We start from the raw sequence: 13,730 nt of genomic DNA, 5'->3' as shown, positions 1-13,730 counted from the left end.
ATTTGTCATGCAAGTTGTGATTTTTGAAGAATCAAACATTTGGAGAAAAAAAATTCTATTTATTTTTTTTTATTATTGTTAGTTTTTTTGTGAAAGATTGCACGTGACTGAATAATATCTTGATTTTCATTGAAAAGATGTCATTTTCAAAGCCTGATGAAACAGATCCACTTTCCTGTAAAGAAGATTCTTTGATGAATGAAGACTTTTCTCGTTATGAAAGGCAAATGCAACTTCCAGAAATTGGAGCAGAAGGTTATTTGCAATTTTTGAAAATATACATCTTTGTTAAATTATGTATAAAAATTTCAATTTTTTTAGGACAAATGAAACTGAAGAAGAGCAAAATATTAGTTGTTGGAGTTGGTGGTCTTGGATGCAACTGTGCTTTACATCTCGCTTTAAGTGGAATAGGTTAAATTAAATTAAGAATGAATTTTTTTTTAGTTCGTGTACTCACAATTATTTTCAGGTACAATTGGGCTTGTTGATTTTGATGAAGTTGAGTTGACGAACATACATCGTCAAACGCTTCATACAGAGGAAACAGTAGGAATGAAGAAGATTGATTCAGCAATGATTCAGCTCATGCGCCATTGCAAAACAAGCTATGTTAAATTTTTACCAATTTCAATGAAAATTGACAGGAACACGAAGGAATCCGAACTGCACGATCTTTTGTCCTCGTATGATGTTGTGTGTGAATGCACTGACAGTGTTGATGTTAGATATATTATCGGAGATGCAACGGCAAAGCTTCACATTCCACTTGTGGCAGGAGATGCAGTGGCTTGGGACGGGCAATGTACAACTTACAATTTCGGAGATGGTCCATGCTTAAGGTGTATTCATCCAATCCCTCCCGAAAGTCAATTTGTTAAAAAAGCATTTCAAATTGGTGTTGTTTGTGTAAAGTTTTTTGTCTCATATTCGCATTTTATATTTTGTTCACTTTTATTTTTTCGAAGAGTGGACCAGTTGTAAACATTATTAGTACGGTTCAAGCACTTGAAGCTATCAAAGTGGTTTTGGGATTTCCATCTCTGTCATCAAAGGTATTATTCTCTTAATTTTTTATTGATTTCATTTTTTTTTTATTTTCCTTTTTTTAAAATTCTTTTTCGTGTGCTGATTTTTCGTTTTTAATGTGAATTGTGAAATCAGATATTTGTTCTTGATGGAAAAGCGTTTTTACCTCGTGTTGTGAGAATTAGAGGAAAACAAACTTCTTGCATTCTTTGTGGAGATTCTAAAGATAATGAAGATAAAAAATTAGATAAATCTGAAGGAGTTAAGAAAGAAGAATAAATTAAAACTTTCAGAATCTCTTTTGTTGAATATAGTTATCATTGTTTATGATAGATAGATTTGAGATTTGTTAAAAATCATTTGCGGAAATTTGAATCGTTCAATTCTATTGTAGCATTGCATTTTTATTTAAAATTGGGCATTTCAACATTATGTGACAATGATTGGAGAGTTCAAAAAAAAAAAAAATTGGAAATAAAAGTGTTTTTATTAATTTTTTTTTTTTTTTTTAGAATTGTTTTCCAATATCAAAAAAAAAAAAAAAAAAGTTAATTTGATGGGGAAATGAATGTAATTAATGAAGAATTTCAAAATTACAGAACAAAACAAACTCTATAAAAAAGTCAAAAAAAAAAAAAAAAATAACACAATGAATTATAAAAAAAAGAACTGGTGAAAAGAAAACTCTCTATTTAATCCTCAAAGAAAGGTTCCTGTTCGTCTTTAGGAAAATACACAATTCCTTCATCATCTAATCCCTGAACTGGACGTAGTACAATACGATATTGAGATTTTTGTTGCGAATTTTGAGAAATATCTGATGATTTATTGCTAGAGTTTTGGTCACTTGATGCTTTAGCTTCATCCAGTCTTCTTCGTTTGATTTTCTTGTATCGTAAGATTATAAAAAACAAAATTAAAATCAATGAAGCAATGACTGCAGAAAAGCCAATTATCAACGATAGTGCTAAGGGACTAAGCGGCTTTCTGGGTTTTGTGCGGGGTATCAATATCGGTGGAGTGAAATAAGATTTGTTTGGATTTTCAGTGTTTTCGATTGTAAGTGAAGCGAATACATACATATTGTCATCAATTCCAAAAATAGAATCAGAAGAAAACTCCGCAGTAATAATGCCTTCATGTGGATTATCTGTAATTGTTGCTGTTTCTTTGACAGACATGTCAAGTGGGTTTGTTACCGTTGAAGAGTTGCCAATAAGAATTGCCATCTGAAGATTGCAATTTATTAAATACTTGCCCGTTAAACTTACATCAACTGCATTTTCTTTTTTCGTTCGCGTCACCCCTTCTGGAATTGGGACAAACAAGTAAGATGGAAGATTTTCTGGGAATCCAACAAGATTGCATTGATTTTTCATAATCCAATAATTCTTAAAAGTTTCATTAGATTCTGTTTCTGGGCCAACGTTAGTGAGTGTTATTGATCCATCATTTAAGCAGATAATGTTGTGAGCAATGTTTGGAAAAGATGTAATTCCAGCAAAATTCCCGCTCAGAGATACCGAATCCAATTCTAACTTTCCGTTAGCCAAAGTGATGGCTCCCATTTCTTTTGTTGAGAAATTTGTGTTAATAATAGAGACATTTGACTCGACGAATTCCAGCAGTGAATTTTCCCACGAACACATCGAATTATCCTCTCCTTCAGATAAATGAGTGAGTGCTTTGCTGCATAACGCAATGTTAGAATGAGATTCTTCGGAAAATGAAATTAAGCAATTGTTGATGCTTGCAGAAGGACATCGCAATAATGAAATGAATTTTGTTGTTGTTGGCTTGTTTGATATAAGCGACACATTAGCACTAGTAAAGTTCAAGCAACTTAAATTTTCATCAGCACTGCTTTTGTTGTGAAATGGTAATTCAGTTAAATGAAGTGAATGAGATTCAAGAGAAGGCAAAGATTTAGTTGAGCTTTGAACTTCATCCAAAGAATTTTTATTTGTATGTGTCTCGTTTAAATAGCTAATCAACTTTCCTGTTTCACTTAAAGTAATATCCTTAAATGTGCAGAAATTGAATGCAGCTCTCACCGTATCCTCGGGTGAAACAGTGAACGTGAAAAGTGCAGAATTGCCACTAAGGATCATTGAAGTTATCGCAAAGTAGTTGCACAAAAATTCTCCTTTTAAGATTGTAAATAGTTTTGGAACAATAATATTCTTATTGGGAGCAATTGCATATACATAATTTATGTTCAATGAACCTTCTTGAAATAGAAATAGACTCTCCACTGTAAGATTTGCTAAAAATTTCAATTTTATATTTTTGACATTGCATTTTCCTTTAAGTGAAATTTTCGCTTGATCATTTGCTTCTTTGTCTTTTCTAAGCAAGAATGAACAGTTTTTACTAAAAGAATTCTCTTCTTCCAATAGCATCGCTGAGTCACCGTCATACCCAAAAATCTCGAGAGAATCTTTGTTGATAAAAGAATGCAAGTATGTTTCTCCAATTATTACAAGCTTTATATCGGATTCATCATCTGAGTTTTGGTAATGTTCGTTTGATTTTTTTTTCAAATGCTGAACGGCATAATCAATGGTGCTGCATGGTAGTGTGGACTTCCCACAAAAGAAAACATCATGGCCATAATTATCCTCGGAAAAAGGAAATTTTGCGCTTTCATCATCAATAAATTGCTTCTCGGCACTTGCTCCGCTTTTCAAAAATTGTTTCAAAGGTGTTGGACTTAAGTTGCAAGCATTTTCTTTGCTCCTTTTAACATAAATTGTCCAATTGTAAAATCTGTTTAATTCGCTGAAATCTACTAAAATGCTTTCCTGAGGGTCGTTTTCAATCAAAACCATGATTGAATTAACCTCTTTCCACGAATTATCCAAAAATTTGATATCGAAATGTTCTGTTGTGTATGAAGGTGAATCTGGACAACTGAAAAATATATCGTTGCCAACTTTGGCTGTATTTTTATTTATTTCTAGCTCTGTGAATGTTAGTTGAGTGTAACTATGAGAACAAGAAAAGTAAAATGCGCCACCCTTTGAATTTTCGTATGGGGTTTCAGATGAACTCCACCCATTCAAAGTTGCAGCGCATTTCTTGAGAAAAAGTTCTGATGATGGAGCTAAAATTGCACAAACTGCACCACCTTTTGGATTTTCTTTATCTCCATGCATTTTCTGAAAAGATTCGTTTATAAGGCAAATTGATTGCACATTATTTGTTTCACTGAATAAAATGCGACCATAGTGAGGATTATCTTTAAGCGATGATGCTGAAAATATATTTGTTGATGCATATCTTATTGAGAAATTGCATATTTGCACGCTTTGCTTCACGAAATAGTCCTTGTCATTGGTTTTCACTACAATCACATCTTTTTGGGTATTCACTCCTTCAATAGAAATATTTTCGAAGTTAATTGATTCTGTTTTTTCTGTAAACTCAAATAAAGATGTACCATAATTGATATTTTCTCCAGATATTGATAAATTCAATGCTTTATAGCTTTTCTTATCAATACTATAAAGCAAATAATTAATTCCCTCTGCAGGAGATGACGATGTTAATGTAATCTTCGAGTTTTCCCAAACTGTCTCTCCGTCAACTTGATTGAAAACGCATTTATTCAAAGTTAGTGTTGAGCACACAAAGTTAACATAACTTACGGTCATTGAAGAATTTATTTTCATTGGGATAGAATCATTCGAAAATCCTGAAGGATCAAGAATAATTATTGCAATGCCTTCTTTTCCATTTGAAGAGGTGATTTCCACATCACCCAACTGGCAAGCAGATTTGAAATATATCAAATCAATGATCATTGCTGTTCCTTTTGGTTTCAAATGAGTCCATCCATAATCAATAGTTCTGCATGGTAGCTGCTTCTCTCCACATTTCACAAAATCTACTCCGAGAGCAGCTGAGAAATAAATCTTCTCCGATGTGTATTTTGTCAATAAATCGTCCAGCATTATTCCACTGGAATAAACACCATTATCTACACAAAAAATTGAACTATAGGGCTGAGTCTGAGGTGCAAATCCAAATAAAGCAACAACATCCAGGGCTGTTAAGTCATCGGTGCGAAAATACATGTCATTGCCTTCTTTGGCTTTGTTATCGCTAAAGCTGATTTGATCGAAAATTAATCTCGAACTGTATGAAGTTTCTAAATGGAAAGCTCCTCCTTGACTGTCTGCTCCACAATTAGAAAAACTTGAGAGTGACACAAAGAATAAGCTATCGCCATACATCAAACAATTCATAAACCCTCCACTTTTACTATTTGCCGCTACTATATTTGAAACTGAAGAATTGCACATTCGAAATTGAGATGTCTGATAATCTCCATAAAATTGTCCAAAAGCAGTTACGTTTTGTGTACTTGTCAAATTTTCAATTTTTGAGCAATTGATGACCAATGAACAATTCTGACTTTGATAATTGGTTAACAAAGGGCTACACAGTAATAAATCAGCAATAGAACAATTAACAAAAGTTGTGAGTGCATTATCGCTTATTTTTAACAACGAGCTATGCATTTCATCTTGCTCATCATTCTGCTTTTTGTTATTTCCTTCAAACGAGCAATTTTCAATCATAAACGATTGCTGGTACTCCGCGTTTCTATTCAAATATATCAAATAATCAATATTTGGCGCTTCTTGTAGCGGTATAATAATTTTGAGATTCTTTAGTAAAACGCAAGAAGATTCAATTATAAGCCGCGGAACTAGATAATGTTCTTTTGTAATTTGAGGAAATGTCAATCTTCCTTGATTTTTTCCATCAATTGAAATTGTGATGTGGTTCATTTCTGTTTCGTATTCGATTTCAAAAGCTTGATTTCCTTGAATTATGTAATCAGTTTCACATTGTTCAGCTTTTCTAAGTGCACGCTTTAGGGATTTACAAGGATTGAGATCTGATGATCCACATGCAACATTATCCGATGCGCTATAATCAAGAATAATAAATCTGCTGCCTTGAGTCAAAGATTTTTTCAAAGGAATAGGTTTTTCCAGAAAACTTTGTATCTGTACTACTTCATCAGCCATCATCGATAGCTCATCGGTTATACAATTTGTAAATAACTTTTCGCCTTTATCAAGATCTTCATCACTCTCGATAACTGCAACTTTACCCAAAGATATTGCATTGGAACACCAAAACCCGCACATCAAAATGCAGGGCGAGATGCTTTTATCCATGAAATTCTTTTGATAAAAGGTGCTTTTATCATTAAATTGAATGTAAATGCATCCTCCTTTCTGTGATCTATCTTTTAAATAACTGCAGTTATCAATTTGAAAAGTGTTTTCCAAATTTTTCAGAAGCAAAGCTCCTCCAAGACCATTTGAACTGCAATTATCAAAGCAGCATGAAGAAATTAAAAGAGAATGTGCATCATCAAGTACATATGATTCGTCAATTTTTGTTTCAGTCATTTGAATGAGTATAGCTGCATCACTTTTCGAAGTACAATTGTTGATTTCACTGAATGACATTTTAAATGATGTAATTCCCCAAGCATTTATTGCTCCTCCAACATTATTTTTGGAACCGGCAATTTCTGAATTACAATTGTCAATTGTACTATTTTCCATAACAACGGATATTGATCCAGATAAGTAAAGTGCAGCCCCGGCATCTTCTGATTGGCATCCGCAAAATGAGCAACATGAAATAATAATATCTGTAACTTGTGTATCCTCTCTTTCCAAGCACACTCCTTGTCCTTTGTCTTTTCCTTTATTATTGAGCCATTGGCAATAAACGAATTCAAATGAATGATCTTCTTGAGAAGTTAGTATTGTTCTTGGCAATGTCTGGTGTTCGTATCTTTTATTTGATAAATGCGAGCAAGATGAAAAGGAAGTATTAGTGGCTGTTAATGAGTGTAATGGATTGTTAATTGATAGTAATATACAGCCATAATATGCATTATTTACAAAATTGAACGAGCAACTGTGGATATTTGTAAAATGTGATACAGTTGATGAAGAAAACGGAAATTTCTGATGAAGCGATGAAGTGATATTTGCAAAATCACAAAAAAATAGATTGGTGGTTATTGTAGATGGCGAGTATACCAAAGGTCCTGCGGTAAGAAAATATGAATCCATCAATGAAGAAGAAATTGTCAAGGATCCAAATTCATGCTTATGTTTCGAAGGCTCTGGACAAGAAAAAAGAGATGGCATGTTAAGTGAGTCAGTTTTTGTTGATAATGAAATGTTGTAAAGTTGTAAGTTCCCATTGAAATTGAAAAATGTTTTGTTGGATTCATCATTTGATAAAATTAATCTGCACAATGAAATCTTTAAAGTTGAAGCTGAATCAAGCTTTATAAAATTCAGTTTTTCCGTTTGGATAAGGTTAATTCGATACAATTCTCCTGATGAATTATGATAAATAAAGTTGCCTTCAGTAAAGCAAAATGAAGGTAAATCTTCACATGACTTTGTTCTAAATGGAAGCAATGGTTTTTTATTTATTGATGAAGTCTTTGCGCAAGCTATTGAGAATGATCCATAGTTCTGATAGCTTTGTAATTCTTCATCTAAATAAGATTCTTTTAAAGTCGCAAAATATCTTTTTTCCGTTGAACATAGCAAGATAGCAAAGCATAATAATAATTTCAAAATTCTAATCTTTCCGTGTATACAGGAAAATCTCACTGACATAGAAAATCAAATATTTATTTCATAATAATACAATTATGTAAATGATCGTAACACTCGAAAATAAAAACAAGTTTACAAAAATGATAATACTAATAACAATAATAGGAAAGAGGGTACATAGCAACCGGTAAAAAAATTATCAAAAAGAAGAAATATTGACCTTGAAAAACCCATTTTCAGAAGTTAAAATTCGCAAATAATAGAAATATTCGATTAAAAACTGAAAATTTTTAGTATATATAAACCAGGAGTTATAAAAAATCAATGATCAAACCCCTAAGATATATAAGAGAGATTATTTTTATTAGGTTTTTATTGGAAATAAAGATTTTCCTTTTGTCAATGTGTTTATTAGGGTTTTGTTTAACGAAAACTTTAAATTTAATCAACTGATTAGGGTTTTTTTTATTTAAGGTGGGGAAGTTTTTTAACTAAATACTCCTTTTGTATTTTAAAGATAGGTTTTCTCAGCTTTGAATCATTGTAATTCGAAAACCACTTTAGAAATATCATAATTGCATTAATTAATAATTGAGAAAATAAATTAAAACATGTTAATCGAAAAGTTTAACCGGTCGTTATCTGCCCACTTACCCAATAATATCAGTGCTTTGAAACAAAAATTGAAAAAAATGTTTATCAAATTTTAAACAAAATGAATGTAGTTCAAAAGATGGATTTGAAAATTTTATCGATTTTTTTATCATTTCAAATAATGAAAATATTATTGCATGCTAAAAATAAGATCTGATCAATTTTTGAATGAATTTGAAATGAAAAGATGGTTTGTTATTTTGAAGCACAATTCAAACAAATGCGAGTGTCTTTTTTGGTTCGAAAAAAATACTATTAGACAAGTTTTTTATTTTAGAAACTCTTGATTCAAGTTTCTGAATTTTTTGATAGAGTTGAATATGTTTTTGTTACATGTTTTTTCTTCATAATATTTCTTCCAACGTAACTTTTATTTTGAAAATTTTCTTTGAATATTTGGAAATGTGACCTGTGCACATATAACATCATTTGATAGAAATTTTTAAATTTATATCATCTCAAATTGATCAGTTTTTTGACATTTTTGAAAAAATCAATGATCTGTTCCAAACTGTTTCTAATAAAAAATAAATGAAATTCTGGAATTTTCGTACAAAATAAAGTTGGAATTATTAAAAAAAATAAAAAATATTTTCAAAAAATCAATGTGTTGAACAAAATTCATAAATTAAAATATTACCTCATTAATATTAATTTTTTAAATTGTTATTAGAAAATATAGATTTTTTTTGATAAATTTTGGAATATGGTTCTAAGACACCAAATTGCCAAATTAAAGATAAACTTGAAGTCATATGTTTAAAGCACATTTGAAAAGATAATTCAATCATTAATTAGTGGAAAAATCATATTTATTTATTAGAATTTTTGATAACCCAAAAAAAAAACAAATTCAAAATATGAATGATTATTTTAGAAATCATAATTTTTTTCGGTGTGTTTGTTATTCAAAGTTTTTTTGTCTAAGGGAAGAGATTTTGTATTTAAATGCTACAATCTCCACAACTGTTTTAAAAACAAATGAATATACCGAATAAAAATGAAAATGTTTTTTATCAGCCTTTTCACTTTTCACTGTTCATTTGTTAATATTCAAGAGAAAAAATAGAACCGAAAAACTTGACAGAGAAAATTTGATTTCAAAAATAATCACACATATTTGTGTTCAAAATTATTGGTTTTAATTTTGATGAGTACATATATGTCTAAGTTTTCTTGAAAAGTTCCTTTAATTTAATTTTCAAGTTAAAATGAAAATTATATATTTTCGTTAAAATTTTATTCCAACTCACCAAATTTCTTTGTCATGAAAACAAAAACTTGACAATGTGAAAATTTTTATACTGGTGAAAGTTGATGAGTTGGAAAAAAATTTCAACGAAAATATATAATTTTCATTTTCACATGAAACTTAAACAAAAGGAACTTTTCAAAAAAAAATATGGACATATTATTCCAAAAACATTGATGAATGTCATATATTGTATCATTTATGAGGAAAAATAGAAGTTATTTAAGTATTTTTTTGCGACAATGGAGAAACAATGCAATTGCTTCACGATAATGCAGTTTACACTAAATGAAGATGCCCAATTGCGAATTGTCGTTCATTTGGGAGATTCTTTTTGAAATCATAAATTATTTCGGAGTGTTGATTATTCAAATGTTGTTTGCCATTTAATCCCGATTTTGTATTTTAATGATAAGTTTCATCACAGCCATTTAATAAACAAAAGACAAAGCTAAAAAATGAAAGGATTTCTTTTATTTGTATTTTAACTTTTCAGTGTTCTTTTGTTAATATTCAAGTGAAATGCTCGAACCGAATTTTTTGCATAAAAAAAATATGATTTCAAAAATAATCACACATTTATAATTGAAATAAAAGGAAGTGAATGAAAATGGTTCTTTTGATGCTGCAAAAGCAGAAAAGAAGTTTCATACAGGACAGGAACTCCGTTTTCAAAATCGAAGCTTTCAATTTCAAATCTTATTCTGACCCTTTTCTTCTTTGACAATCATCTCAATATAAAACAAACATTATCTCTAACTTTGTGCGAAAAACATAGTGTTTCTAATTATCATTGCATTTGCATGAGAACAAGTACTCAGATGATTGGTGGAATTCAAACTCCCATAGGAGGACCTGACTGCTTTGCAGAAATTGACGAAGCTGTCTGGAGAAGACAAAAATCCAAGAGAGGTCATTATTCTTTTTCTATTGAAACTTTATTATTGAATGAACTTTTTTTGATAGGCTGTGCGAAGAAGCATACACAGATTTTCTGTGCTCAGGAACGTGGAGGAAAAGCATTTGTTTATCCTGTGTTTTACAGATCTGCTTCAGTATTAATTCCGTTAATAAAAATAAATATATTCGTGCAGGAACAGAAATTAACTCTGACTAATGGAAAGCATATTCTTCTTTGAGTGAGAATGAATTCACACACAAGACCGTCAATCATTCCGATTATTTTGTGTGTTTTTATTTTCTCTTTTTATTGTCATTTTTCCTGAAATGTTATTTCTCACTTATTTAGATTCAATTACCAGTGCTTGCACAAATCATTTTAAAGCATTGCGGGCTTAACTTCGAAAGCTCATGCCTTCACATGGAGTGAGAATAAATAGAATGGGAGTATTTATCTATTCATTTTTGTTTTTCTGAATATGAAGAGTTGATTTTTTTATTTTTTGTGTCGAATGTTATGAAATACAGTGATGAAGAATACAAAGCTTCTGAGGATGAAGCTTTTGGGCCAGAAGAAGAGGAAGAAGAGGCTGGAGATGAAACGCTTCATGAAGAAGAATCTTCTGAATAAGATTATGAACTGGAAACAGATTTATCATCAGATGGTGCTGAGGATGGAGCTGATGCATCTGAATGGGAGGCTGATAAACTAATACCGATTTCATCACCTATCATAATTTCTAAAATAGAAAAACAACATGCTCTCTTTTATTATTTCTTTGTGTTGAAAAGATTTGAGACGTGGATCATAAGTGCCATTTGCCCAAAATAATGACAACACAAAATTATTTCCGATTCAAAAGTGGGACAAAATTTTTAGCTTTTTGAATTTTGTTCCATTCTTCTCTAACAGATATTTTTCTCAATTTTTAATTTTTTCTGTATTTTTTTGACATAGGAATGCAAGATTTCTCATGATAAGGTTGTGGAAAAAGTTTGGAGCAAATTGTTGTTTTTTTCATAAATGAAAATATTTTGCCCCAAGTGGAAAACTGCTTATCACAAAATTTAGTGAGAGTGCGAATAAGTTTTTGTTAGGTTTTCAACAATTATTAATTCGAACTTAAAAATTATTATTGAGTTTGAAAAAAATTATTAATTTGTTTGCAAAATTTCCATTTTGAAAGCAAAATTTATTTATTTGAATGCAAAAATTCTCATTTTGAATAATCTTTTGTGTATTTAATTAAAAACAAATATGAATATTTTCATCAAACTTTCATTCCAACTAACAAATATTCACAAGGATGATGATTATCATATTTCCAATTATCTTTTTCCATTCTTTTGAATATAGGTGAGTTTGAATGAAAATTTGTTGAAAATATTCAATTTTGATTTCAACTGAAAACTAAACAAAATGAAAAATTCAAAAAAAAAAAAAAAAACATTTGTATAATTTGGCAAACAAATCTTATGCATTTACCACGTTATTGATAAACAAAATATAAAATGTTAAAATTCAAATATGGTTCATATAACGCTGAAAGATTATTGATTAAAAACAAATTGAATAAAATGTTTTATTTATACTTGTGAAATGACAAATTTTTAATTATAATTCCATGAAATGAAAAAACTACGAAGTGTGACGAGCCAAATTTGCAAATCCTCTTCCCATAACGCTTATCTCCACCGAGGTAAAATGCAATCGTTTAGATTCTTCTTGACTTGCTTCATCATCCTCCTCGATCGCTTCATCGCCATCATCAGACGAAACGGAATCATCTTCTTTTTCATTTTCATTCTTTTCACTTGTAAAATGCCTTGCAATTTGCTCTTCCTCTTTTTCTTTGACGCGAAACATTATTCCCATAAATTCTCTCATTAAGCGCATCATCTGAATAGCATTTTCACTCAACTCTCCCATCTTCACAAATGACGCATCACCAGATGGTGTCAATGGAAGAAGGAGAAGAACAAGCCACTGAACAAACGAAGGAACACAACCTCCATCTTTTATTTCACATAAAAGACGAGATGCTGCAAGAATACCCACATCCGAAGGAGATAAGGCACTTGAAACATTAGACGTTGAAGAAGATAACATTGAAGATGAGGAAGATGTGTTGTGTTTTGAAAGAATATTTGATGATGACGGAGCTTCAGCAGAATAACTACAGCCTGTTGTAGAAATAGCTGTAAGAACAATTCCAAAACCACTTCCAGATTGAGGTGTTGATGTTGATGTGGAAGATGAAGTGGATGGCTTCATATTGTCAAATAAAATACAAATTTGATAAAAATATTTGTTTTTTAAAAAAATGAAGATTACATACAATTTTTGCGCTTCTGACATCCTTATCAATACGAACATCAGGAAGAAGAGTTAGGAGCATTCCTTTTGCACTTGATACCATTACATCTGCCATCTGATGAGATAAATTTATTGAATATGCAACTCCTCGTATCTTTTTGATAAATCCAGGATCACGCCAATTTATTGACTAAGAAATCGTATAAACAAACAAAGAACAAATTAACAAATGAAAAGTGCACACACGTAGTAATTTCCAAAAAAAATAAAGAAAATGTAACATTAAAAAAGCGAAAAAATAATTTTATAAAAAACCTTTAAACTGCTAACTGCAGGACACGTAAATGTAACCTCACCTCCTCCAAACTCTGCAGTTCCACGACGCTTAACTTTTAATTCAAGATCGGCAATAATTCCGAACTTTTGTAAGACAGGAATTGCACAATCGATTAATGAATCAACAGATGGATCTGGACCTTGATTATCGCTACAATTAGTTACTCCCACAAGTGTGCTCGTCAAACGAGTCTTTGAAAATGGTGCAAGGGCCAACAACACCTCGAGATAGTACCCAATACCTCGACTAACATTACATTCATGATAAAGATCACCTCCAGTCAGAGTTCCAGGGCGGAAAAACAGTCTTGTCCCTGTAGCATCTATAGAAATTGCACATCCTTGCATTATTTTTTTAATCATATCCAGCAAATTTTTCTCATAATCTTTTAACCCTGGAATATCCTCAAAATTATGTATTTTTTCAATTACCACATCACGATGGGACAAAATAGATAATATAAGAGCCTATTTATCAAAACAATAAAATAAAAACAAATCATTGGGGTAAATGTTTAATTTTTTGCCTACCTGTCGAAAACAGGCTCCTCCTTCAAGACGAATCGCATGCATCCAGATACTGGTTCATTGGATCAAAAATGAAAACATTAACTAGTTAATAAAACAAAAA

At 30.9% G+C, this 13,730-nt stretch overlaps 3 protein-coding genes across 3 annotated transcripts; 1 reads left to right on the top strand and 2 right to left on the bottom strand.

Annotated features, from left to right (window-relative positions):
* The first annotated feature begins 58 nt into the window (after positions 1–58).
* MONOS_2228 (putative Molybdopterin synthase sulfurylase) lies at positions 59–1,516 on the top strand. The gene is made up of 5 exons (XM_067872136.1): positions 59–255; positions 322–414; positions 473–903; positions 969–1,055; positions 1,165–1,516. The coding sequence occupies exons 1-5, from the start codon at positions 138–140 to the stop codon at positions 1,306–1,308; spliced, it is 873 nt and encodes a 290-aa protein (XP_067733906.1). The 5' UTR covers positions 59–137; the 3' UTR covers positions 1,309–1,516.
* Positions 1,517–1,721: 205 nt separating this feature from the next.
* MONOS_2227 (uncharacterized protein) lies at positions 1,722–3,140 on the bottom strand (the record flags this gene model as incomplete). Its single annotated transcript, XM_067872135.1, has 1 exon — positions 1,722–3,140. The coding sequence occupies one exon, from the start codon at positions 3,138–3,140 to the stop codon at positions 1,722–1,724; it is 1,419 nt and encodes a 472-aa protein (XP_067733905.1).
* An 8,873-nt stretch (positions 3,141–12,013) lies between these two features.
* MONOS_2226 (putative RNA terminal phosphate cyclase-like 1) lies at positions 12,014–13,665 on the bottom strand. The gene is made up of 4 exons (XM_067872134.1): positions 13,631–13,665; positions 13,079–13,567; positions 12,786–12,953; positions 12,014–12,715 (listed from the first exon to the last, which is right to left on the bottom strand). Exons 2-4 carry the CDS (start codon positions 13,460–13,462, stop codon positions 12,086–12,088), a joined length of 1,182 nt encoding a protein of 393 aa, XP_067733904.1. The 5' UTR covers positions 13,463–13,567; positions 13,631–13,665; the 3' UTR covers positions 12,014–12,085.
* Between the last annotated feature and the right edge of the window lie 65 nt (positions 13,666–13,730).

Source organism: Monocercomonoides exilis (assembly GCF_001643675.1).
Source record: "Monocercomonoides exilis strain PA203 chromosome Unknown scaffold6-2077815, whole genome shotgun sequence".
In the NCBI taxonomy this organism is placed as follows: domain Eukaryota; phylum Preaxostyla; order Oxymonadida; family Polymastigidae; genus Monocercomonoides; species Monocercomonoides exilis.
This window is presented reverse-complemented; position numbering and strand designations above follow the sequence as displayed.

What these genes read in the sequence shown, in the direction of transcription:
- MONOS_2228 (XM_067872136.1), top strand. Translation starts at nt 138, where the DNA reads ATGTCATTTTCAAAGCCTGATGAAACAGATCCACTTTCCTGTAAAGAA. An exon ending in TCTCGCTTTAAGTGGAATAG is followed by an intron (nt 415 to 472) that starts GTTAAATTAAAT and finishes AATTATTTTCAG; the next exon opens with GTACAATTGGGCTTGTTGAT. An exon ending in AAGCATTTCAAATTGGTGTT is followed by an intron (nt 904 to 968) that starts GTTTGTGTAAAG and finishes ATTTTTTCGAAG; the next exon opens with AGTGGACCAGTTGTAAACAT.
- MONOS_2226 (XM_067872134.1), bottom strand. Translation starts at nt 13,462, where the DNA reads ATGATTAAAAAAATAATGCAAGGATGTGCAATTTCTATAGATGCTACA. An exon ending in CTGCAGTTAGCAGTTTAAAG is followed by an intron (nt 12,954 to 13,078) that starts GTTTTTTATAAA and finishes ACGATTTCTTAG; the next exon opens with TCAATAAATTGGCGTGATCC. An exon ending in ATGTCAGAAGCGCAAAAATT is followed by an intron (nt 12,716 to 12,785) that starts GTATGTAATCTT and finishes GACAATATGAAG; the next exon opens with CCATCCACTTCATCTTCCAC.